Source organism: Gavia stellata, chromosome 14 (assembly GCF_030936135.1).
Source record: "Gavia stellata isolate bGavSte3 chromosome 14, bGavSte3.hap2, whole genome shotgun sequence".
NCBI classification, from domain to species: Eukaryota; Metazoa; Chordata; class Aves; order Gaviiformes; family Gaviidae; genus Gavia; species Gavia stellata.
The window spans coordinates 5,512,650-5,536,985 of NC_082607.1; the positions used below are offsets into that span (position 1 = coordinate 5,512,650).

The 24,336-nt window shown below is 40.6% G+C and overlaps 1 protein-coding gene across 1 annotated transcript in view; it reads left to right on the forward strand.

Moving 5' to 3' along the window:
* PCDH11X (protocadherin 11 X-linked) overlaps nucleotides 1-24,336 on the forward strand; it is a 325,382-nt gene that overhangs the window by 186,567 nt on the left and 114,479 nt on the right. Inside the window, exon 3 of the mRNA XM_059824372.1 lies at nucleotides 8,069-8,140. Coding sequence (XP_059680355.1) covers nucleotides 8,069-8,140 — 72 coding nt within the window. The remainder of the gene's footprint in view (nucleotides 1-8,068; nucleotides 8,141-24,336) is intronic.

Here is a 24,336-nt window from a genome sequence, read left to right on the forward strand (position 1 = left end):
TCACAAAATGGATTTGTGTACATTTGTATTTGTTCTTTAAAAGCTAAGTAGAGCTCAGGCAACTAAACCAAGCTGTTTGATATTACGTTCTTTTTTTTCCCCTTTCACTTAACGTGAGAATACCTTAGCATATAATGTCACATTAGTTTTATATATGTAAATACTTTCAAGTCAGAACATGTAGTGTGAGCATATTTTATCAGCTGTTACCACTAAGATTTTTCCATATATGAACTAAAAAAAAAAGTTCTGTGCTTATCAAAATTGAAATTAATTTTGCTTCTTTAGGATTATCTGCATTTGTGGGAATGCCTCTGTTCTTATATCAGAATGGATTTAACTGTGCATGGATTAAGAAATTTTTATCATTTCTGAAATTTGGGAAACTTGTTTAAGTACGTTAGCAATGATGTGCAAGATAAAACAGAAGTGTAACACGGTATCTGATTGTTAGTTAAACGTAATAAAATCAGTTGAACAACAAAGTCTTCAATAGCATATTCTCATAGATAGGCATTTTCTTAGGCATTCTAAAATGCTGATATTCTTACAGAGAGCTTTAGGATAAATCCATATAATTCCTGTGCGTGACATTTTGAAAAGACCAGAGCTGTGAATATCACACCTGATTGCTTTTAAGTCAAAAGCTTTCATGTGCAGGCAATAATGTTTCAGTTAAAAAGAGAGGGAAGGGGGAGGTCATTTGACATGACTACATGGTATTCAAAATCATGTACAGAAAAAGAAAATTAGAGCAAATTCAACAGGCTGCTGACTCAAAGCTGGGCAGACTTAAACATTTGTATCACCTGTTCAAAAGATTGATAGGCCACAGTTTTCGTATCAAATTACTGTATCAAGTCGCAGAACTTGGTGGTCTCAGTCTCTTGATTTTTGGAATTTTGCTATTGCTAGTTACCAAGCACTTGGGTTTATTCTTCATTATTCCCACTTCCACTTTGTCATCATTTAGCATCTGAAATCTATAAATCCCCTCTACTATGATTTCAGCTGTGAAGATACTGTGCAAGATTACAAATACTGCACGCAGGTGGGAAGAATTTCTACACCTTAGTATGCTGACTTTGCTTTGTGCTTTGTGAACTGTATTTGATTTACAACTAAAAGTGTATCTATGCACTTGTAAGATTAGTGAGCGTTTTAATTTTTAATACTATATTCAGTATCTTGACGTTTCACTGGGGATTCAGAGGAAATCCTTTCTCCTTGCATAAAACCAGCAGGATGCATTTACCCTAAAAATGCCCTTGAAATAGATACTCTTTTTAGTAATATTTAGAATAATTTCTCCCAAATGACATCTCCTTTCCTGTAAGATGCTGGATCATTGAATCCTGAAATACAGATTTGGGTTTTGCTTATGGTTGGATTTCTTTACAGAACCATTAAGAAAAAGAATTTGCCATGTGAAGATTCACCATGTGTGCGTGGATTTGCTAGCTGTATAAAAAGCATTGTTCTTCTATGGATGACCTCCTTGCACAGAATGATGGTTTTATCCTTCTCTACATCATTATGTTTGCTGTACAAAAATCCTGCTGTGCTACATCATAATAACATGTAATCTTCTTGCTCAGTTTAGCTGAGATTTAAGGAGCCGCTGTTCATGGAAGCAGTTTTCTAAAGTCTGATCTATAATTTACCAGAATCAACCAGGCAAAAGAGCAAGAGGCTTTATAAGAGGGATACAGACCTTAAAACTCTTAAATGAAGATTAGTTTGAAGTTTTACAATCCGGTACAGAACCATCTGGCAAATCTCATGTCAGGCTTTGTTAAACCTCCGAGCTTTCCTAGTATGCTGTAGTCACTCGACCCCCACCCCACACCCTGCCTTTATCTTCCTTTCCCCGTCTCCTGCCAGGCACCCGCTTTACTCATAGATATGTTGGAACAAAAGAAGGAAATAAGTAAGCGGAGGGGTGATTTTTCTACAGGAATAGTATAAGAGCTGTAACTGATGGAGGCTGTGGGTGTGCTGCACCTCTGGAAATCATGCCCTTATAATTGCTGGCTGGCTGGATATGCACTAGGTGATTTATTGCATCTTTGAAGAGGTAATTGCAAGATAAAAGCTGCCTGTTGGCAGAACCATTACAGACTTGCTGGGTTAAATTGTGGCTTTTGAGGCCAAGGAATCACTGGGAGGAGGTATAGCAACATCACAAGGCATTTGGATACTTTCAGAAATGGAGCTGCAGTTGTTACAGCCAAAACAGTGTAGAAGTTGTGTCAGTGGTGATTCCAGGTTGCTGTCTGGTGTGGAAAGACGATTGTTCCTGTCGTTCCTAAATCACATTTCAGGGCTCTAGACTGTAGGTTCCTCACGGATACTTTCGCAAAGGGGTTTTTGTCAGGCAGTTCCAAGTTGTGTCTTTGCTCTTTGGCAAAAGGCAGACCTAATGTGTTTCTCGAACTCAAAGCAAAATTCCTCCCATATGAATCCTTACTAACATCTTGATTTCAGGTGTCCTATTGCTTTTCCTTATACTTACGTGTCATACAGATTTATTTTCGTATTTATATAAAGCTTGGAAACGAGGAACAAAACAATTTGTTCTAGCAATCTGTTATATGAAATTATACTTTCTTCCCTTAAATTAACCCTTCTGTTCACCTCTCACATGAAGGATCTTAGGAGGCTGAAGGAGAGGACTGCAGGAATCCAATTACCTGAAATCAACTTACAGGCAAGAAGGAAGCGTTCTTAATGGAGATAATCTCCTTCTCAGGCTTACAGCATCTCTCTGTCTCAGTGTGATAATAAAGATGTTCTGCCCAGACAGTGAAATTAGTATACATGATTTCCTGATTATAATGTGGGACAGAAAAATAGTGAAGTCTGCAGTTCCTGTCTAAAAACGCAGCTTTTGGCCGTGTACTCTAAACGTAACTAGAAAAGAAAAAAGCTGCCCCAAATAAAACATGTGCAATCCCAACCAGACTTCGATAATGTAACATAGCTAATATACTACTTACAAAATGTCTTTTACTGTTTGTTTCCTAAATCTCAATTCAAGCCGTACAGGATTTCAGCTTGAAAGACAATTTCATAAAGCACTTTTTTTCTTTTCCTCCTTTCCTGTAAAGTGCAGGAGTGGAACACTTTGAGTCAGACAGCCTTAATGCTGCCATAGCAATTTTATAAGGCACCAGTGAAAAATGCATCGTATTATCTTTGAATTTCAGTCTGCTTTTGCTTCTCACGGCAATCAATAACCATTAGAATTATTGGTGGTAGTATCCATCTAGATAATTTTAGGGCTTTTCCAGAAATCAAAATACATAAACCAAAATTGTCACATTGTAACGTCTTCTTTTCTTTTTAACTCTAATAAATCCAGATTTGCTTTCAAGAAAGGCAAAAAAACTGTCACTAGGGAAGCGGGATGAATAGGAGATGACACCTAGCTGGGCAGATCGAGTAGTTAGTATTAGAATTAAAAGTTTAAGGGCCAGAACAAATTCCCTTTGCAGCCTGGGAAAGTGATAGTCATTGAAAAATTAGTCATTTCCATGGGTCAAGTACTAGAAATTTTTATGATTATTTTAAAACGTCAGGTCCCGAAGCTGATGCCAACCAACTGAACATAATGTAACTTCTCTCCAGCAAAAAGGGAAGGACTTTCCCACAATGTTAGAGTATGTATTTTGTATTAGAGGCGGCTGCCTGGCCGCTCAGGAGTCCTGGCTGTAGGAAGCGGAGGGATACAGCAGGCCCTGCGGCCGGGAGCGTGGCTCGAGCTGACTTCGGCGGAGGCGGAGAGCGGGCAGCCGCCTGCCTCTTGGCTCCTGAGGAGCCGCTGCTGTTTGCGTGTGCAGCTGGACGTGGCGGCTTCCTCTGGTTCTGCTGCTCGTGTGATGCACTAGGGAGAGGGGAAAGGGAGAGCTCAGCGGGCGGATGTTGGACAGGATCGCAGGGAATGGGCATCCCTCTTCCTCACTCATCTGCGTCCCACCTTCCTGACCTACGTAAGGGACTGGCAGGGCAGGATCCTAGACAGAGAGAGCTGGCCAAGTATCTTAGGGCAGGGAGAGAAAGGGCTTGAGTCTGATGGAGAAAATAGGTTGAGCAAATTAGCGGTGTCTTGTTATGGATCAGCCTAACCTGTATAGAGGCCGGGAGCCGAGTAGCGTAGTGGGAGGATGCTATCAGAAGGGAGATCTTCTGTGCACGAGCAGTTGTTGTAAGATTAGTTTGAACTATCTCCGGTGCACGAGAGATCTCCCCCTCATACTGGTTGGGACCACCAGTGTGGCATCTTAAAGATGAAAATCAAGCCTGACTTAAAATGATGGCTTCCATAATCTTTAAAATCTATTTTACAATTTATTTTCTCTGGTAGATTTTTGGAAGTGTGGATATTACCTGTCAAACTGTCATAAGTAATTATATGTTTGTTAACTTAGTGTTTCTAATAAACAACAGGCAATATTCATGATGAATTTCATTTTTCCCTAAAAAAGATTTAATAACGACTTTGATTAAATATTAAAGCTTTCTTTTGCTGTTAGAACTAGACAGAAAATTCCAAATATCAGCAAAATATTTTGTGCACAATCTTTTTACTACCTGGCCATTATGCTGGACTTCATTGATTGCTAACATAATTGATCAGGGTAATTTCTAGGTGGTCAGGTGAAAGACTGATGTGGCCGGCTGTATGATGGCTCAGCAAACTAAAACTTCTTCTTTCATACTGAAAATACCTGAAAAATTGGCCTTTCTATGGATAGACAGGATTGCCTGGCCTCGGGGAACGGTTGTTGGTATTGCGTTTCCCGCTGGGCAGAGGGGTTACCAAGATAAAGGCAACGTCTGCAGCCAGCAAGGCCCTACGTGGTTCCCCGTCTTTTTTTGCCTTCCCCAGTGCCTGTACCAGGGCAGCGATACGGGCTGTCAGATAATGATGTAGAACAAAATGAGCCTCCCTCAACCCAGGCGGAGGGGGCGGATCTTGGAAGGTGTTGGCTGCACGGTAGGAACTGAATCCGTTGTCCGGATATGCCCCGTGCTTGTGGAAGGGGCGTTGGCTGTACTAGCAGTGACGGGTGGCTCATCAAACGTGAGAAGAACCTACTTTATTCCAGAAGTCAAGCCTGCCTGCTAGAGAAATTGTAATCTGTGCGTGTACAGGAGCTAAGGGAGCTTTAATGGCGCTGCTGAAACCATAATGTAATATCCAGGTTGAAATCATTCCATCTTTATCTCATTATGAGTACAATTTCCTTCTATGTGTGAAACTTAAATGTCAAATTGAGGAAGTGGAGGGAACATAAACAAAAGACTGTGGGCATATTCTATTGTTTCTTTAGAGGAATTTTAGAAGCTGCAGAAAGCTGTGGGAAGATGCTCCAAGCAAAATGGGGGGATAAAGGCTTCCCACTTTCAGTAAGAGCTTCTTTATCTGTGCTGGAAGAAAGAAGCTCCCGGGAGGATTGTCTATCATTACCACATTCTTCTTCCTCTTTAAAAAAGAGAACTTGTGAGTAAGTGCTGCTTATGTGATCCATTAAGAATATGTGTATATCTCAGCGAGCGGTAAGTAGGGAGCTTGGATAGTAGAAGCACAACTGCTATAGTAGCAGGTAGTTCAGAACAGGTATTCGCACGATTTGCGTTTCGCAGCATGCTGAGCGGGAAGCTGCAGCCGGTGCGCTGCTAGTTAGCCGGACAAGTGCCGCCTCATTGTAACCTATCTCACGTGTAGTCGCAGCTCTCATATAAGGTGTTTTTCCACACTGAAAAGTGGCAATGCAACACTTCCAGCTTCTCCATGGCAAACCCATTCTGTGCTGCGTGTCAGGGTCTTAAATTTCTAGAACTCAATTCGTTTAGCTCTGAAAGGGCATTGTAAAAACAGAATGAGAGCTAGGAAGACGATGTGGGCTGTGTGTGGAAAGCCTGTAGGGGCTGAAAGCAGTTACTGCTTGGGTTTTTTCTTTCTTCCATGTGCTCCAGGATGCAGGAGACTGACTGACTGACTGACTGGTAGTTGCCCCAGAATCTGCTCTATTTTCATTCCTGCTGTGTTTTGCCACTGCTTTCCAACGCTTGTCTTCAGAGGGGGGAAAGGGTCTCTTTGGCTGCTGGGTAGTGGAAACGGTAGGAAGTATATGAAGAACACAAGGTGCCAGTCTATAAGAAATTCAGCGTTAAGAGGTGTTTGAGTCTTCATTAAGTCATATCTAAGACTTAGAGCATGGTTTTCAAGTGTTACTCAAACATTTTAAGTATTGTCTCACCTAAATGTACTTCTGCACCCCTTTTCTTCATGTAGTGATACACTTGCTTTCTCCTTTGTCTCTCTGCTCTAAAGTAGAACTGACTGGACAAATGTTGTATAAAAAACTGATGTGAAATTCCAAGGAAAACTATTTCTCAAGAAATAGTGTGGTTTTTAATGTCAGTTCCTGGCAGGTTATCCCATATGGAATTATTATGGTATCTTGGCACCACAATTGATATGTTTAATAATTTTTGTTATGTGTTTGGGTCCCTTTGATTCTTGATTATTACATTTAAAGAAAGATTATAAGGTAGAATACATTTGTTTTTGAACATGTGAAACACACAACCTTCCCTTTCCAGATGGATTCATTTGAACTCTATTTAGCATTCACTAAATCTGTGGTTATTTCTTTTTTTCTTTTGAAATACACTTATTGTTCTATTTCAAGAATGAATCATGTTCTGTTGCTACCCCAAAATATAGCATAACAAAAATGGTAAAAATGATTGCCTGTAATCTCTTATTACAGGCAATCCAACCTGCCAAAACAAAATTGCCATTTAATAAGGTGGTTTTTTGAAATGAGCTCTGTGAATGCTCCATGCTAACTGAAGTTGCCCACAAAGTCTGTATTTAAAAAAATGTTTCCTTTTAGTGACCATATTTTATTATATATGACAGAAAATCCAATGGCATATCTCTCCCTCTCTTTGTCAATCCTTGCAGTCTCCGTGGGCATTTAGATCACTCTGATGTGAGACCTGGATAAGATGCTATTTATATTGCATATTGTCAAAGGCCTTGTCCAAAGGGTAGTACGTTAGAGATGTTGTATTTCAGGAGAAGGAAAATCCTGGCACTACTGAAATAGTGTATTTCAGCAGAGGACCTTTTTTTGTGAATGTCATTGTTCCCATTTTATGACAGAAAGAATTTAGGGAGAAAGAAAATATGAGAGTCTTGTCTGTATTTTTGCAGCAACGTGTGAAGTTCCTTCCCTGGGAAATTCATATGGAGAAAATTAAAAGGAGCCAACATCCTATTCAACGCTCAGTCCTAGTGCTCAAAAATCTTACGTATTTATTATTGAAGCAGAGCCATTACAGATATTAACAAGTATTTGCAGGATGTTTTGGCAATATTAAAAAAGGAAGTGTGAAGTGTCAGCGAGTCTCATTCTATGAAGACGACTTTAATCTATTTGATTATACCAGCTTTTGATTTGGGGTGGTCGATCTTGAAATATTCCAAGGTAGTGAAAAGTCGAAGAGACAAGAGGCCGTTAACTGCTCAGTCTTCCAGCTCCAAAGAGCATTAACGAAAGGCAAGGGCTGTCATCTGAAAACACGGCTCCCCTGCACAAATAATGCAGACTTTTAAAGAAGTTTTCCATAATGTTTCTTTTAAGTCATCTATTTAAGTTAGTTCTATTTAGTTAGTTAGTCTATGTCCTTCTTGCAGGGTGTCCATTGAACATAGCACAGCCTGGGAGGAAACGGCAGAGAAACTGGAGTTGCCTTCTCTCTGAAATTCTGCCGCTGAACTTCACTCTGTTGGCAAATCATTTCACATTTTTGTCCAGGGTTTTCATCTGTACACACAGATGAAGGTGTGTACCCCCACACCTTGAAAGTTAAAGGAACCTTATAAAAAATAAGACCTACATTCTACTCCAAATGTATGCAGTTGTGATACGTTACCATTATTTTGTATGAATTTTGTACCTGACTGTTTTATTCCCTCAAGAGAAATTAATGCTGAATGCTGACGGAGTGGTTGAACATGTAACTGATGCATCCTTTTCTCTCCTTAAAGCACACAAAAGAAATGGGAAGGCCACAAACTCCTTTGAAAGAAACAACCTTGGAGCCTTGGACTCAGCCACAGGTAAGCTGGAACATCTTTTTTTTTTTCCCTGTAACAGTGGTTTCTGTACATCTTAATAGAATCAACCTGGGGCTCTAAAGAAACGCTGCAACAGGTAGCAGTGTGGTTCTTAGCATCGTATGTCAAAACGATGTGTTTTGGTGGTTGGCTGCCCAGACTATTGGTAGTGTCCTTTTAGTTAAACTCTCAGCTTTTTCCTAAGGCAGAAACGTCAGGATTATCTTGCCTTCGGTTTGTGTTCCTCGCGTGCTTAAAAAACTTTGCAGAACTTTACAAAACAAAACTACTTTCTGAACGGTGTGTCGAGAAACTGCGAGTGTCTCCTGGCGTAGAAATGAAGTCTGTGGAAGCTTGTTATTTTGAGAGGAAGGTTTGAAAGATCAACCTTTTGCATGATAACAGTTTAACCAAAAATCAAGCAATACTTAATCATGCAAAAAGAAATAAATAAACAGGGATATTAGTATGCAATCTTCCTTAACACAAAGTGGTTTTTCTATGTTTTGGCCTTGCAGTTGTGTACATACTTGAGCAAATCGGTTATTATAAATTTCTTACCTGCAGGAGTTCAGAGCCATTTTTGCTATTTATTCCCTGTGTAGCAGTGTACCGCACTGCCCATTCAAATATGCGGCTTCAGAGGTGATGGGAGGGAAGGAAAGAGCCAGTTCATAGTGTAGGTGAAACTGGGTGTTGCGGTTCCAAGGACAGGGATTGGGACTCTACGAGAAAAGACGCTGGAGTGGGGTGGAGATGAAGTAGGGTGCTGGGAAGACCAACGTGGAGAATCAGGCTGCTTCTGCAAATTCCCAGGGGAAGATAGCCTCTGCTTTTTATGGATGTGGGGGCATTTTTGTTTAGCAGCTTCCACATTGGTAATTCATATAGCACGGTGTCTCTTCCTGACAGAAGCACCTACCTCTGCTTTGCAGGGTTCACCTGTTGCTAAAGGCAGCGGTGAATCTATAGCTGTAGTGCCCGGGTTGAGAGTTTGCTGGCAAAGATGGAGAGAACGAGGCAGAGGCAGCAACCCCTGATCCGTAATCACAGTGTGACTGTAGTCTAAGTTGGCTCTGCCTCATATTTTCAGGCTGTAAGCACTCTGCCCAAACAAATATTCTCCTACTTAGTCTCTAGTTTTTACAAACTATACATATGCAATCCTAGAACTTAGGCTTGTTCTAGAAGCATGTTTACTCCAAAAGCATGTGGCAAACGCAGCGTAGGAATTGAGAAGTAGAAATGAAAAAACCCAACGTCTCTGTTACTGCTACCTTTGTTCATGCTTGAGTGCATTTTTTTTCTTAGTTGCAATGCTAACTGTGCAGGCTTTCATGGCACGATCTATACAGCTGATTGAAATATAGTAGCTCTTAAATGGTAAATTCTTCACTCCAGTCACAGATGTGTGGTATTTATGTTTGTGCACTTCTACATACAGAAAGAAGATAGTTATCTGTAAACATGCAAGCCTTGTATTGTAGGGAAATCCCTCAACTGTTATTCTCCAAAACAGCGGATCTTCCCTCCTTCCTAAACAAAAGGCTCCCAGGTGCAGCGTGTGCCCTGACTGCTTCCAGCCCCTGCATGGCCAAACCTCCAAACGCCTCTATCCAGGCAGCTGCTAATCACAGTAGTTAAGCGTGCATTGATCTGTGTCTGCTATCAATAATGTTTATGTGCAGGACCGCAGGAGCTTGCTATGGTCCATAGCTACTAATAGACAGTAACTCTTTATGTGCAGGAACAAAACTGTTGAGGGAAGTGTTTCGTTCCAGCAGTTACTGCTAACCAGCTGATGGGTCATTACGGGAGGGCTAACGGGCTCCTCCTGTTTCCTTGCCTACAGCACGTGCTGCAGAGCAGGCAGGTAGAGAGCCCGGAGTTAGGGCTGGGCTTTGGTTTGTTGGCACAGAAGAGAGAATTTTGGCTGCCGAGTTGTGAGAGGAGGAGTCGAAGCAGCTTGATGCCGTGACAGTCGTTTAGGGGAGCCCTGGTGCATGAACGTGGGTGTCAGAGGGGAGCTTTTGCGAGAGGTGCTTTGTGTGACTGCTGCCAGCAGCGCTGTCAAAGAAATATTCTGTCGGACTGTCCCAGTGCTGACAAGAATCAGTGTTCTTTCTGAGATTACAGACCGTCACCGTGTGATCTGATCACTTCTGAAAGCTGTGTTTGCCACTGCTTTATTTAGTAACTACATGGATTAAAACATGTGAAATGTTTTTGTCATTTCTCATCATTTTTTGGAAAAAAAAAAAATCTGCCTTTAAAATAAAAAATATGTACAAAGAAGCTAACACCAGTATGCTGTTTTATTTCATGCAGAGAGGAGATGTAATCAACAAAATCAAAAATTGCTGGAACCATTATTGTAGCAGAAAATTAAATTAGTTGTTAATTTTTTCATGGACGTAATTCTGGCCCCTGCAAATCCCTCCTTAGATATTTTGTATAAAGTGAGTAAAAATTCATGGCATGGATAAAAGCTTTGTCTATTTTATGAGCAACAGGCAAGTGATCCAAATGGTGCTCATAAAGAAAATGGTTCCCAACTCTAAAAGGAGGAGGAATATATTTAAAAGCTGCTAGAATGAACCATGAGTAAAACCAACTCCTATTTACAAGAAGGTGTTATTTACATGGAAGTTTTTTTGAGTTTCCTCCCACTCCCAAAAGGGAGAGACTCACTACTTTTGTCTGCTTAATAATAACAAAAAAAAATCATTACACTTTCTTGGGCTACTTACTGCCGTTCAATGTTGAGAGCCGCTGTGGGATGAGTTTTATCAACAGAGAGAGTGAAGGAAATAGCTGAGAGCACCGTTTCGGCGTGCGGGGCCAAACGGTCAGTGGAGCAGAAAGTACCACATCTGGCCCCTGATATCACGAGGTGAGGAGCGGGAACCTATTAGCGGTCGGGCAATTTCACGCAGAGGTTATAGTCTGGGGGAAACAAGGAACAGTGCTTTCTGTGCGGAGGGAGGGAAGGCTTTATGTCTCCCGTTCTGTCGAGGCTCTCATTTGCCTTATTTGTTCAAGGTTTCGTCTTAGAAGCAGCCAGGTAGCTGAATATTTTGAAACTGAACTGTTCAATTACCCAAAAAATAAAGAACTGTAGTGCTTTGTCAGGCTCATTTCTTATTCTGCGGTGGATTTTTTTGTTCTTGGTTTTGGGGTTGGTTTTTTTTTTTCTTTTTTGGCTGTGATTTAATAAATTGCTAGAGCAGTATGACATTGCCAACGTGGGAATTCTGTTTCATGGCCGTGCCTTTTAACTTGCAGTTTTCTGTGTTTTTTTCTGTGAACTCAGTGAATGGAAACTGGTGTTACTGCCTGGAAAATAAAGTGTGAGAGACTCATTCTGATAAATTTGGGACAAGACCTTTGCAGATAAGGAACATGTGTGGTAGTAGTTGCCCAAATAGACTTGTCATTGGTTTACAAGCTTTATTTAAATGCTAAATACCATGTATTCCTGTGGTTATGGTTTTTGCTGCTTTGCCTGATTAAACATTTAGCTGATAAACCCTGTCAAGGCTGTTCAGAGCTACTGCAGTTAAGATTACATATTTATAGCCTCTATTTTTATGGTCAGTTAGAAATAGCATAATTTAAAATCAAACTAATCTGTGATTGTTTAAATTTTTGAAGTTGCTGACACTATTTTAAAATCTGAATTTTGTGTGGTAATGGCATGAAATAATATTGATCGTGATGATTCTGATTTAGAAACAAATTGCTCTATTCTTCCAAATTACTAGGAAGATAAAGCTGTAAAGAGAGAATAAGGGGTTACCGAAATAAGGAAAAAGAACAATGATTAAGGTTATATAGCTTAAAACCGCAGTAGTGACAAATAGCGAGGTCAAATAGCATGGCAGATATAGCAAAACTCCCACTCTTCACTTGCAGAGTATTTCTGACTTAAAACATTTTTGAGTTTTTGTGACACTTACATCACTATCTGTTCTATATCGATGTGAAATACTGCATATAAGTGATTCCTAGAGATGTTCGATGGGATAAAATGTGAGAAGGTGGTGTTATTAGTGCTGTAGCTTTTTATTTGTTTATTAATTGTAATAGCTCCAGGTGCTCTTACTCACTTAAGATAATAGCTGAAAAGCCAGGATACAGTTGCATTAATTTTCCTGGCCCAAATGTAGCATAATTACTTTAATGAACACATGAAATTATCCCCTTTCCTCATGCTCTTCCTCCTTCGCAGTCCACATCGTCACTGGAAACCCAGACAATGATGACCCTGAAGGTTTATAGCTCTCCTCAAAGTTCTCTGTGAGGGTTGACTATCCAAGGACTGAGATTTGTCGGGCTCGGGTAGTGCATGCTCATGTGTGTCTTACAAATAAGCAACACCTAGCACCCACGTGGCTTTATTACGACCTGGTGTAACGGTGGTGCGGTGCCACAGCAATGAGCATGACAAGCAGGAGCAATGAGATACCGACCAAGTCCAACCCTTTGTCTCTCAAAAGCAGAAGAGGAAAATAATTTGCTTCCTCTTTTGCATCTATAGTTTTATTTTCTCTTTGTTTGTGTGCAGAGCACAGTCCTTTTCTCTTTTTTTTTTTTGGAAGCAAAATTACTTTTTGTGGAAAGGCAAAAACACTCAGACTGAAATCTAATTACAAATGATAGAGTGCAGTATTTTTCTGCTCAATTTTAAAGAATCACTTTATAATCTTGGAACAGTGGATAACAACATCACTAATCCAATATTTTAACAGTAAATACGTTTGATGATGGGAATTGCTACACTAATCTTATATCCCTCCACAGTATAGTTAAGAAATCCACAGGGGGTTTTACTAATCAGTTTTTGTAAAGTAAATCAAGTCATGAAATTCTCGTTCCCTCTAAATGCCCAGCAACTGCAGGCAGAACCACGTGCAGTACTTTCGGTTCCTTTCCTCAGTTTTGTACCCTAATCCGCAGCCACGCTTTCCCCTTCAATGCGCAGGAAAAGAGACTTCTGGGGAGAAAAGTCTCCAAGCCCCCTCTGACAGAGGTGTCTCCTTAGGTGAGCTGGCAATTCCCCGCGGTCCCCGTGCCTGCCGTGCTGGGGGGGGATGGAGCCAGTCCACCTCCCGCACATTGGCGAAGAGCTGCCAATAAGAAATATAATCCGACCACGTTCGCCACTATGCTTCTGATAGACATGGTTTAAGCTACTTAGTTTAGACCCCAATTTTACTGGCCAGTGAGATATGTTGCAATATGGCTTGTGGTTTTCTTTTGTTTTAAAAATCTGTCGAAAGTAAAATAGTTTTATTTTTTTAAATTATAAACAGTGCGTTTTACATCAGGAAGAAATACTAACAACTGTGGTTAAATATTTGAAGAGAAGCAACTAATAAGAATTCTGTGCATATTTTGCTCCCACAATTCATGGGAACTGAATCATTTTCCATGAAGTCCTGGTGTGCTCTGTTTACTCAGCTCACAGCTTCAGCCTTTAGGATTTAAAATCAGTGAAAGTCAGAATGAAAGTGAAGCTTGATTTCTGACTTGGTGTCTTCAGCTTAGACACAAACCAGTCACTTAGATAGACTGAGACAGTCTGCTTATGCCCTGGTTTGACTTAGCATTTAGAACCTGTGTGCTCAAAATATTCCCATTTTATTTGGTGCCTTAATAAATTTGCATATGCCTCAAGTGTATTTCTTACTTAATGGAACTTCAGTTGTAATCCTGAGTTCTGACACAGAAGACTTGGGAAATTAAAAGAAAAAAATAAAATTATCCAGATCAGTGTAGAAGGTGTAAGGATTCTAAATGCAATTAGAATTGCCTACATAAATATCTGAACTGGTTTTGAACACTCCAATCTTAAAACCTGATTATTATTTTTTTTGTCTCTTAAAATGGAGGCCTCACAAACCAGAAGCCAGCTGGAAGCAGACACTGGTTTTGGTCCGATTTGAGTACCAGCAGGAATGAAATTTTATTTTATTAAGAAACTTAAGAGAAGAATACACTAATTTTTGCATTTTGAAAATAATTATAGTGGATACTCTTATAAACATTTAGTCTTTCCAGCCGCAGCTGGCTGCCAAAAGGTACAAGCCTGGCTCCGCACGGATCGCGCCGCCATTTCATTTTAGCTGTGTTTCTAGGTTCCAATCTGTAAGGTATTTGTGGCGTTCTAAACAAATAACGTATCCAGCAGTCAGGGTACAGGTCTGGCAGGTAACTTACTGGAAAGGCAATTTATTAATTGGAAATGGGCATTAACCATTTCCTGTCTAGCAATCGTTCTCCCTGATTGTTCCAGTTAACACAGAACACCCATACGCCGTATACAGAACAGTGTATCAGCCTGTATGAGGCCCCTGGGAGTATTCAACTGTAAATTAAGAAAGTGAAGTTTAATTACAAGATGTTTGCAGATAAAAAACTTAATTAAATAAAGACTTATTCTGCAGTGGAGCAGAGTTGCTAGGATAACCTGGCCAACAGGAAGAACTCTATTAATCTAGTAAGATTTTGGTACATTTGACAGGCTTTATGTATATATAAAAATACATAGTTTTTCAAGTTCTATGCCATAGCGTATGAGCATTGGAAGTTAGTAGCTGATGTAGCTGAAAAGTCACTTAGAGAAAATAAGGAAAAAAAAAAAAAAAGAAGCAGGATATCAGAGTTGTGAGCACTGAGTTTACTATTGATTTCAGCAGGGGAGACCATTACAAAGGCAGAAAAAAATCCCATTTCATTTATCTGTCTGTTTTCCAGACCAGCTCGTGATTCTAGGATTAAAAACTCTCGATTTGAGCTAAGCTACAGTTCTCTTACAAGTTAATTAAAATAAATGAGAACTCTACAGACAGTTTCCATACAGTTTACTTAGTATATTTTCAGGCATTTAGCCGTGCAGAAGGAGAAAGCCAGTCGCTTTGGGGGTTGTATCTCTGAGGACAGGCACTGGCGTGTTTGTCTCTGTCAGATTGTTCCGTGTATTTTCAGAACCCAAATCTCAAAGCTGCTGAGCGGAAAATTGGGGGACAGTGAAGGTTTTGGGTCCTTACTACCTTGAAATATTGAAATTTTTCCCATTCGCTGAGACTTTGAAGAACATCTTTTCCTTTTTTTCCACCACGACAGCGATGTTGTCTGCCTAACTTCTTTGGCTCACATTGTTAAATCTTTTCCTTCCTCTTGCTTCTGACATGTCAGAGCTGTTATTACAGACGTGAACAGTGGCGTAAATGAGGAAAGAATCGGTAACAGGAGCGGGGAGCTCAGCTGCAGAGCGTGACCTGGGAATTCAGCCCAGCGTGCGTGAAAACAGGTAACCCCAGAAAGCATCCTGTCAGCGCGCATCGTGCTGGAGCTGCAGGAGGGAGCTGTACCGCTCAGCGCAGGCAGTTGATTTATCCTCCTTTGCCATACGCTGAGTTGGAGGAGGTGGGGTACTCAGTAGTGAAATATCCGATGACATTGTTTAAAAGGGGCAGGTAGACAGCTAGTCCTTCATCTTGTGAGATGCGGAAAGCCCTGTCAGTGTCGAAGTAAATCACCACAGACCTGCTTTCAGAAAATGTAGATGAGATCTTCAAGGTGCTCAGTTATCTATCGGGATGCTCGGAATGGCTTTCCTCCCCACAGTATTTCTTCTGCCATCCTCCCCGTTGGGCGAGAAAGCGGAGACGTCCCCATTATTTAGGAGAAAGCACCAAGTAGCAAAATCATTAAGTTGCATTGAACTGTAACTTACTTGCTCTGAGCTGTGCTCAACATGCATAAATCTTAAAACAGAAAACATAAATGAGGTGTGATTCATTGAGGTGTCCGTGTTTCCAGTGTCCAGCTGGCTGTCACTGGCAGAGCGGTTAGCTGTAATGTAAGACGGGAGCTGTGCACGGGAACAGATCCATCCTCTTCGCTACTGCAGCCAGCGGCTGTATTTTCACATCTCAGAGTAAGAGGAGTGGTCTGAAAAGCTTTTGGGAAGCATGAACATAAACATAACAGCAGAAAGCTTTTATTACACCTTAAAAATGGTATCAGCTTCAGCGTGGACCTTTGCGTGAAGAGCGGGTGTCTGAGGAAAATCTTTTGGAAGTGTTGGGCTTTCAACTGTCTGTTATTCTCTTGAGGTTTTTCTTGCCCACACTATGCTTTTAGCAAACTTTTAACCACTTTTTCTTGTTGGTGGTGTTTTTGTTTGATGGTGGCGTGTTTGTTCGTGGGTTTGGTTTTTTGTTGGTTGCTATAAACTTATTCAATATTTAATAAGAACGTTTACAATGTTTAATAAGGATGTTATGCCTTTCTATCTGATGAATTAGCGACACAAATTTTATTTTCCTGGATAGCAAACACAGGCACTGCCGTAAATTCTTGTGGCAGGGAATAACAGCAGTAGGCACTAGATGCATTGTGTGAGCTCCTCACCTGGAGATGTCCATCCTGGTCATGCTTCTGTTACGCTGAACCTCTTCCTATTGCTCATGATGGAAGAAGACTGAAACCCAGTGTTAACTTTCAAGTAAGAGGGACAAATTTAATACACAAACGCTATCAGGGCCCCCAGTGCACACTGACCAAACCATAGTTCCTATAACTTCAATGTTGAAAATAGGTTTTGACTGAATTTGGTTAACTGAAATGAGGTATTTCACCAGTCCGTTAAGTTATATGATTATTGTTGCGTATCCGTAGCGGAGACGGTGGCTCTGGGTTGCTGTTGCCAGGTCACTTACCCTCTCAGTCAGTTTCTCAGCTATGAAATCAGTTGTTTTTCTTGAAGGATATTTTACGGGCTGAATAATTTTTTGGCTGCAAATTATTGCCTATAAAGAAGATACGCTCCAACTTGGTGCCCCGATAGCTATACGGTAATGGATATTATGTATCCATTCAAAGCCCAAATGAGATTAACACCACTGTTCTCTCCATCTGCCTTTGAGAAAGAATCCAACAAATAACGAGGCATATAAGGGAAGATTATCACATTATATTCAGCTTTTACAGTGTGTGTATTAATTATTGCAAGGAGACGGGCGCCCACTCGGAGCGGGTAGGTGCTGCTGTGCCGCCGCGAGTGCCTGTGTTGAACTCTTAACCCGGAGCAGTGCTGGCCTTGAAGACGGTCACTTCTCAGGCTGTGCCTCATGGGCTCGCTGGCAAGCAAAGCTGTAAGGTGCTTGTTGTTAATATTTTATTGGTTATCTTTATCTAAAAGGGACTGCAAAATGGGGGGGGGGGGGGGGGGGGAAGCGTGCTATAGAGATTTTGCCTATTCTGATAGCTTTCGATTGCAGATTCTGATGCTGTGCTGGGAGTGTCGGAGTCCAGCCTGGCCACGTGGCTCCTTTGCGTGTGCCCCTGATCTACATCCAATTGCCTGTGCAATGTGTAGGGAAGCGAGCGTGTCCTCTCATAATTAGTTCAACAAATAAAACCTTCTTCCAGATCTCTTCCTTCAGCGTCACATGTTCTCCCATCTCATATTCCTGCAAAGCAGGAGCACTTACTGATTGTCAAGCCATATGACTCCAAGCCATTTCTGTCCATCTGACCGAGTGTGCCTCTGTCATCTTCCAGCAGCGCAAGTTTTGGTAACAGTTGGAGACAAATTACAGGGGGTTTCAAAAAGATGGTGGCCTGGAATCAGTTGCCACTGAAATGGTGTATCCAGCCTGCAGTCTGCCTGCATGTAGCTGAAGGGCACAGATGACCAACATAGTGTATGTGCTACCTCTGAAGATGCTTAAAATAGATTTGTAGAATACAATATTTGTCTTTTAGAAATTAAAATATTCTTTTAGAATATTTATTCTTCTAAAATAATCATCTTTTAGAAATTTTTGTTTAGCAACTAACTCTGCTTTGATGATGGAAGGTAGTTTTTTGGTGTATATCATTCTTCCTATGTGTGAACTTCATTTGGAAGGCTCGTACAACATTCTTCCACAGCTTCTAATTGTTCTGATTATTTATGAAGTTAAATTAGGGAAAATGCCATTAGAAAAGAATGCCAGGTTCTGGACAGTAGATGTTGGTGCTGCAGACCAAGACCATAATTGGGAAAATGATGACCAAAACGTTACATTTTGACTTCATTTTGACGTGCCTCCATGCTTTCCCAAATACCACACAAGGACAGTAAAAATATTTGTTGTGCTATGCTGTTTTCCTAACTCTAACAGATGCTAGAAGTAGCTCAGACCCAGAAAGGAATTAATGTTGCAAACACTGGGACAGTGGTTGGTGTTTGTAGGAGAATTCATCATCCCTGAAAAGATGCATATTCTACTGCTTTGTTTTTAAATCCATAAATTTCCACCAGTAGCACAGTACTTTGTAATGTGATGAATTTCACTATGTGGCTGCAATATGAATGGTGTAAACTATGAACTGAGGGAGGAATCGTGCTTAATGTTTTATTTGTCATGCCTTCTCTTCGTGCTACTGTTCTCCCTCAGGATTTTATTCTAAATTCTGCTTCACTCTTGGGAGAAGATTCATGTTAAATAGTCGAGTTGCCACCACTTGTGGCAACTTCCTCCCCCGAGGTGCCCACAATCAGTTATTGCGATGGCCAAGATTAGTTCTAGGTGCTCATTTTTACAGTTCAGGGTCTTGAGGGCAGTATTGTCCTAAACTGAAGTACCAACAGTTCCCGAAGTATTTACAATATGAGGTTATTTTTAGTACTGGGTTATTTATCTGGTAATATTCTATACTTAACATTTTTACTCTCCAAATTGCTGTAGTTCTTGGGTCTGTGGTTCAGAAAACATGATAAAATACCATCTTCTTTGTTCTGTATGTTTAATACAGAACATGTCTTTGCTAGAGGATCTTGGACAGCTTTCTGTGCAGCCCAACTGTGGACTATGAGCATCCTGGGTTTACTGGGAAAGAACACGGGTTGAACCTGTAGCAGCACTGACCACGAGGAGAGTGGGAAGTGTAAGGAGCACCTTGTCTGCCCTGCCGCTGCGATGTACGTCTTGCACTTACGTTGGTTTGTGCTGGCTTGTGGTCGGGATAATAGCCAGTACTGCTGGATCAACATGCAGTACAGAATGCTTTTAATATGGATTCAGCCTCTTTATACATTTTGTTATCTCTCACTTCACGCATACGTCGCTGCCTAGCCAGCCTTCCACAGACCAAAGGGTCATTTCAGCAGGTATGTCAGCGGTGGGCCATGCCATCATCGGTGTAAGCATACTGACAGAAATGCATAGAGTAAACCTGGCGGTTCTTCTGTTTGCTAACTTTGTACAAATAAGTCCAACTACGGAAGTATTCCTTATGATTTTGTATCTCATTGTTTTGTGGAAAAACCTGTGGTCTAAAACTGGTGGCTTGTTTTGTTTTGAGAATGCTATTACTTAAGGCCTTTAGAAGACTTTGTGGGTTTTTTTTTTTTTTCCTTTTCTGAAAAGCAGTGTACTGTCTATAATCAAAGATGAATGACAAAGTTGTTTGTCCATTCCCATGTATTTCATTGGCTTTTCCTTGCTCTTCCACTTTTCCCTATAGGAAAATCTGGTCATTACAGTGATCCTCTGTCATGTGCATATTACAATTTTGCCCTTCTAGATTTTGTTTTTAAACATTAAGGATCATTTCTCAAGATCCATAAAACCTTTGCTATCCACAGTGGATTCTTATGATGTGTATCGGCTGGTTTTATTTTCCAGTTCAGCAGCCTGCCTGGGAGGTGATGGGACAAGGGAGGCAGGTCTCAGCTAGAACAAGGCTCTTGGTGCTTTTGAATTCCGGTCCTCTTCTCTTTAACTGCTTTCGTATATATGTCTAACGCACGGATCTTTGTCTGTTTAAGTAAAAGGAATGATGCTTTATGATGTGTTTCATTCTCTCTATTTCAGGATTTACAAGTGTTGTGACTCAGAAGCATCTGAACTTTTTTTTAAAGAGGAGCGGTGAGAGGGACTAGGTTGCTTTTTTTATTTCTTTCTCAGAACACAGCTAAAATGGGAGGCTTCTGGGCTTGGCAGTTTTACAGCAACTTGAGAAAATAAAAATAATTGTGCCATCACTATTTTATCTTGCTTCTTTCTTTCATATTTGTGGAACTGTGCTCGGCAGAGTGGCAGTCTGTTCACAAGCTCTGCCAAGTTGAGGATTTGAGAGAAAGTAAACAACTCAGTTGGAAACATGGATAGCAAGCGTTGCGTAGACTCTAAGAAGCAGAGATATGCTGCTCTATTATACGAGAGTTCACTTAATGGAAAAATGCTGTTTTCCCCTTAGAAGGAATGAATCTCTCTTGCTAGCCATTGTAAAGTAAGCCGGTCGTGCCTGACAACTGCACTCTCTTTGGCCAACTTCTCTATCAAGTTTTTTATAGCACTTTTCCTGAATGAGAAAAAACGATTTTTGGCCCTCAGTTAGAACATAAACCAATATTTATAAGGAATAAATCCACATGCTAGAACTACTTAGAGAGAGCTGATAGAAGGAGCTGGGAAATACCTGTGAGATCTGCAAGATGGGCAATTATTTAAGTCTTTTCCGTATGAAATAGTTAATCCTCACGTATTCCTCAAATATTACTTTACTTGCTAGCGATATTTATTCTGTGGGCTGCAAATCCATTAATGATACTTTACAAAACGGTACTCGGACCCTGACAGATTGTAGTTTTTGCAAACAGGCGTGATTTAACTTAGCTGCTTCTCAAGTTATTTGTGTATTGCTCCTACCCTCACTAAACTGCCAAACAACAGTGAGACGAAAGACGGTTCCTCATTATCTTCCGAAAGAGGAGGTGGGACTTCACTTTTAAGAAACACCTTAAAAACCTTGCCTAGTGTGGTCTTCCTGAAGCAGAAAGATTGCTGTAGAAGGTTTCCACCCCCCTCTTCTGCACTGTTCCTACACAGGCTTTAACTCCCTCTTTTGTATCTCCACACTCAGAGACAGATGAAGCTCAGAACAGACCCCAAAATTACTACTTGGTTTTTTTAAAAGTCAGTCGCATAGCTTTGTGAAGCCCTGTGACATCTGCATTAGTTTAAGAGATTGCAGGTAACTCGTGCTGTATGTTTTGCTGAGTTCACCCCTCCTGGCAGCATACTTTAGGTCTTCAGGGGTGAGTTTTACCTGTAGCTGTGCTTCACTGAAGACTTAGCAGAAGTTGCTCTCATTAACTTCTTTTGGTTGATATCGCTTCGCTTTAGAAACTTGGGAATGTGAGTGACACTGTACATTTAAAATAGTGTCTGTCAATTGCACTCAGATATCAGAATTACTGGAGGGCATAATTTGAATTTGAATTGAAAGTGTAACAACTTCCTTTTTGGATAGGAAAATTCCCATTCCACTTTAGTGTCTTGAGAGATCGTATTTTTAAATGAGGCGAGCATAGGAATATTTTAAATGGTTTTTAATAACTACCAAAACACTTCTGGTCCTTATTCAGTGATCTTCATTATCCAAATAAACTAAGCTCCCTTAGAAGCAAGGATGGCAGTCATGATGATAAGGAGAGAGATACAGAATGAAGGGGAGGTACAAAACAGATTATGTGATACTGTAAACCTGTGTTGGTATGTGGGAACATACAAAACAATGTATATAGCAGAAGAGCAAACAAACACAGCTGCAGAAAATAAATGCTTCTGAATAAGATTGTTTAGCTATGATAGATGCATTGTCAACCTGCTGCAGCTAAAAGCTAAATACATGAGTTGGAGAGAAAAAAAAATCCAATTGAACAAAATCAATCATTGGGGTGTAGGCTATTAAATGTTGACAAGTGGTAAAGGCTGGTTATACTGCTCTGAAACTTTGGGGGATAGCAAGGCACCTTTGAGTAAACTTACACTCTTTAAATCAAAAATGAAAGTTCGTTGTTTTCTTTCATGGCATTATATGTCAGGGGCCAGTATTCTCAGAGACTGTTACACAGCGTGAAATTACTGTTTTACTCGGTTCTTTATATTTCTGACCTTGAGATCTTGATCATTACAGTCTATCCACCTGACAGAACTGCAGAGTTCAGAAGGAGTTTAGATTGTGTAACAATAAAAATATCTTTTTTTTTTTTTTTTAGTTAAATAATGAGCAATACTGTTCATGCAAAGTGGAAGTCAGGTAACTGTGATTCATTTCATTCTATAGGGGACATTGCACAGAAAGTCCACACCGCTCCTTCGTTCGTTTTTCTTCTACAGCCAAAGAATTCGCCACTGAATTGCATGAAAATGCAAACTGAAGTCTTAAGGAGACAATATTTCAGACTCTTCGGAATTGCTTTCTTTGGAATTGACTTCTACTTCCTCAACGCGTTTTAGACTATAAGGTTTAAATTGTTTAATTTTATCTAGAAAATAGGGAGAATAGAGAGGGTGTGTTAACATTGTAGAGCCGCTCAGAGGGCTCCAATTGCACGTTCCCTTATGCATCGATCTGAGTCTGTTATTTGGCGGTTCTGCCGCTTCGGGGGCTGAGGACTAACGATCAGCACTCGCTGGAAGAATGACAGGGAGCTGGTAACCAAATGTAACTGTGACTCTTATCAGTGCCTAGGAAATGCACTTCTTTTTATGCTAGTCAATGCTAGAATAAACTCAGGGGTACTAAGTGATGACCAGTAGTCATAATTTAAAGGTTTCCCTTTAGAGCTCTACAAGGAAGAAACAGTAAAACCAAGAACAAAAACCCGATGTGTCTACTCCTACTGTTGGTGAATTTTTCACAAAGATGATTTAATCTGCCTTGTAATTTGTGTCCTCTTGCTGTTTTTCCTCTGAGATACAGTATTGGGGTATCATGACGCGTACAATATCTAAGCTTTTGCCTCACACTCTTGTGGCTGGGTTGTACTGAACAAAATAGCAGGTCTAGGATCCTGATGAGAAACCGCCTTTGGTCACTTCTAAGCCTGTTCTGATCTTCTGGTCAGCTTTTGTGGGGTGAGGACCGGTGGGTGTAAAAAGTACTTGCTTAAATCATTATTTTAGTATTCTTCTGAATGTTCTTCTGTCGGGGTGCTTGCTTTAGAGTTAGCGACAGTTTCCTAACACAAAGAAGAAATTGCCTCTGAATAAAAGCATGCTGGAAACGATCAATCTTCCATAGCTGCAGTAAGCTATTGGGACAGAAAGCAGAAAGTAATATGGTATGTTATATGGCCTATTACTGACTTCCAGGCATGACTACAGAGCAGTCAAGGCTTCTCTGTGCAGTGGAAGGAACTAAATGGATAACTGCTAATTAAGCCTGGACAAAATAAACTTTACGGTGTGTTTCCTATAGGTAACATCATACGGCTGTGGCAGACTGCACGGGGAAGTTAAGGCCAAATGAAGAAACGGCACTGCTGCTGTGCGTGTGGTAGTTTTCCTTAGAAACACATAACAAGAAATATTCTGTGGTGACCTTACCTGCTGCAGTGGGGTGAGAAGTAGAAGAAATTTTTCAAATGCTAGTTGTGGTTTTAAGGATTTTCCAGTTTAATTGTAGGTGCTGGTGAGGTTAGCAAGGAGCCACAGAAATGCAGGTATCTTTTGCCCCTGTCACCCATGAAAGCAGTCACAGCCCATTTTATATCATATTATCCCTACAGAAGACATATGAGAATGGAATAATGTGTATAGATCCAAAATGTTTTTGTCTGAAGAGAACTTTAAATGCTCCCACAGCAAATATGCGGGTCCCTACCTCTTTTGGAGGTGGGTGACAAATTCCTCAGTGGCATAAGAAAGATCAAGTTAGGACAATACAAGTTATTTCTGACATGAAAAGATAACAAAATTGAGAAATATACGCTGTTAAAATCTTGTTATCTTCAGCATGTTAGTAAAGCTGTAGTTAAAAAGGCACCTTGAAAGCACGGGCGGGAAGGGCGCCCAGCCGGGAGGCGGCCCGAGAGAGCACCTCATGGCAGGAGGGGTATATCTGTGGGGCACCCGGGTATCCTTTCCTGAAGTTGTTAGTGTGTGTTACCCAGACATATTTGCAGTCCCTGTGTGTTGAATGGAACCTAAGATATTTTACAAGACTACTTAGAAATTCTTTGTTTTAAAACTTTTCATTGGCTTTTATGTTTGTTTGAATTCTTTTTCTTCTGTTAGTTGCCTTGTTGATGAAATTTTTTTTTTCTTTATGCTAATCTTCTCTTCAAGAAACCCACGTTAGCCTTTCCCCTTGTAATGAGTTTGGATATGCAAACAAGTAAGGAGACTCAA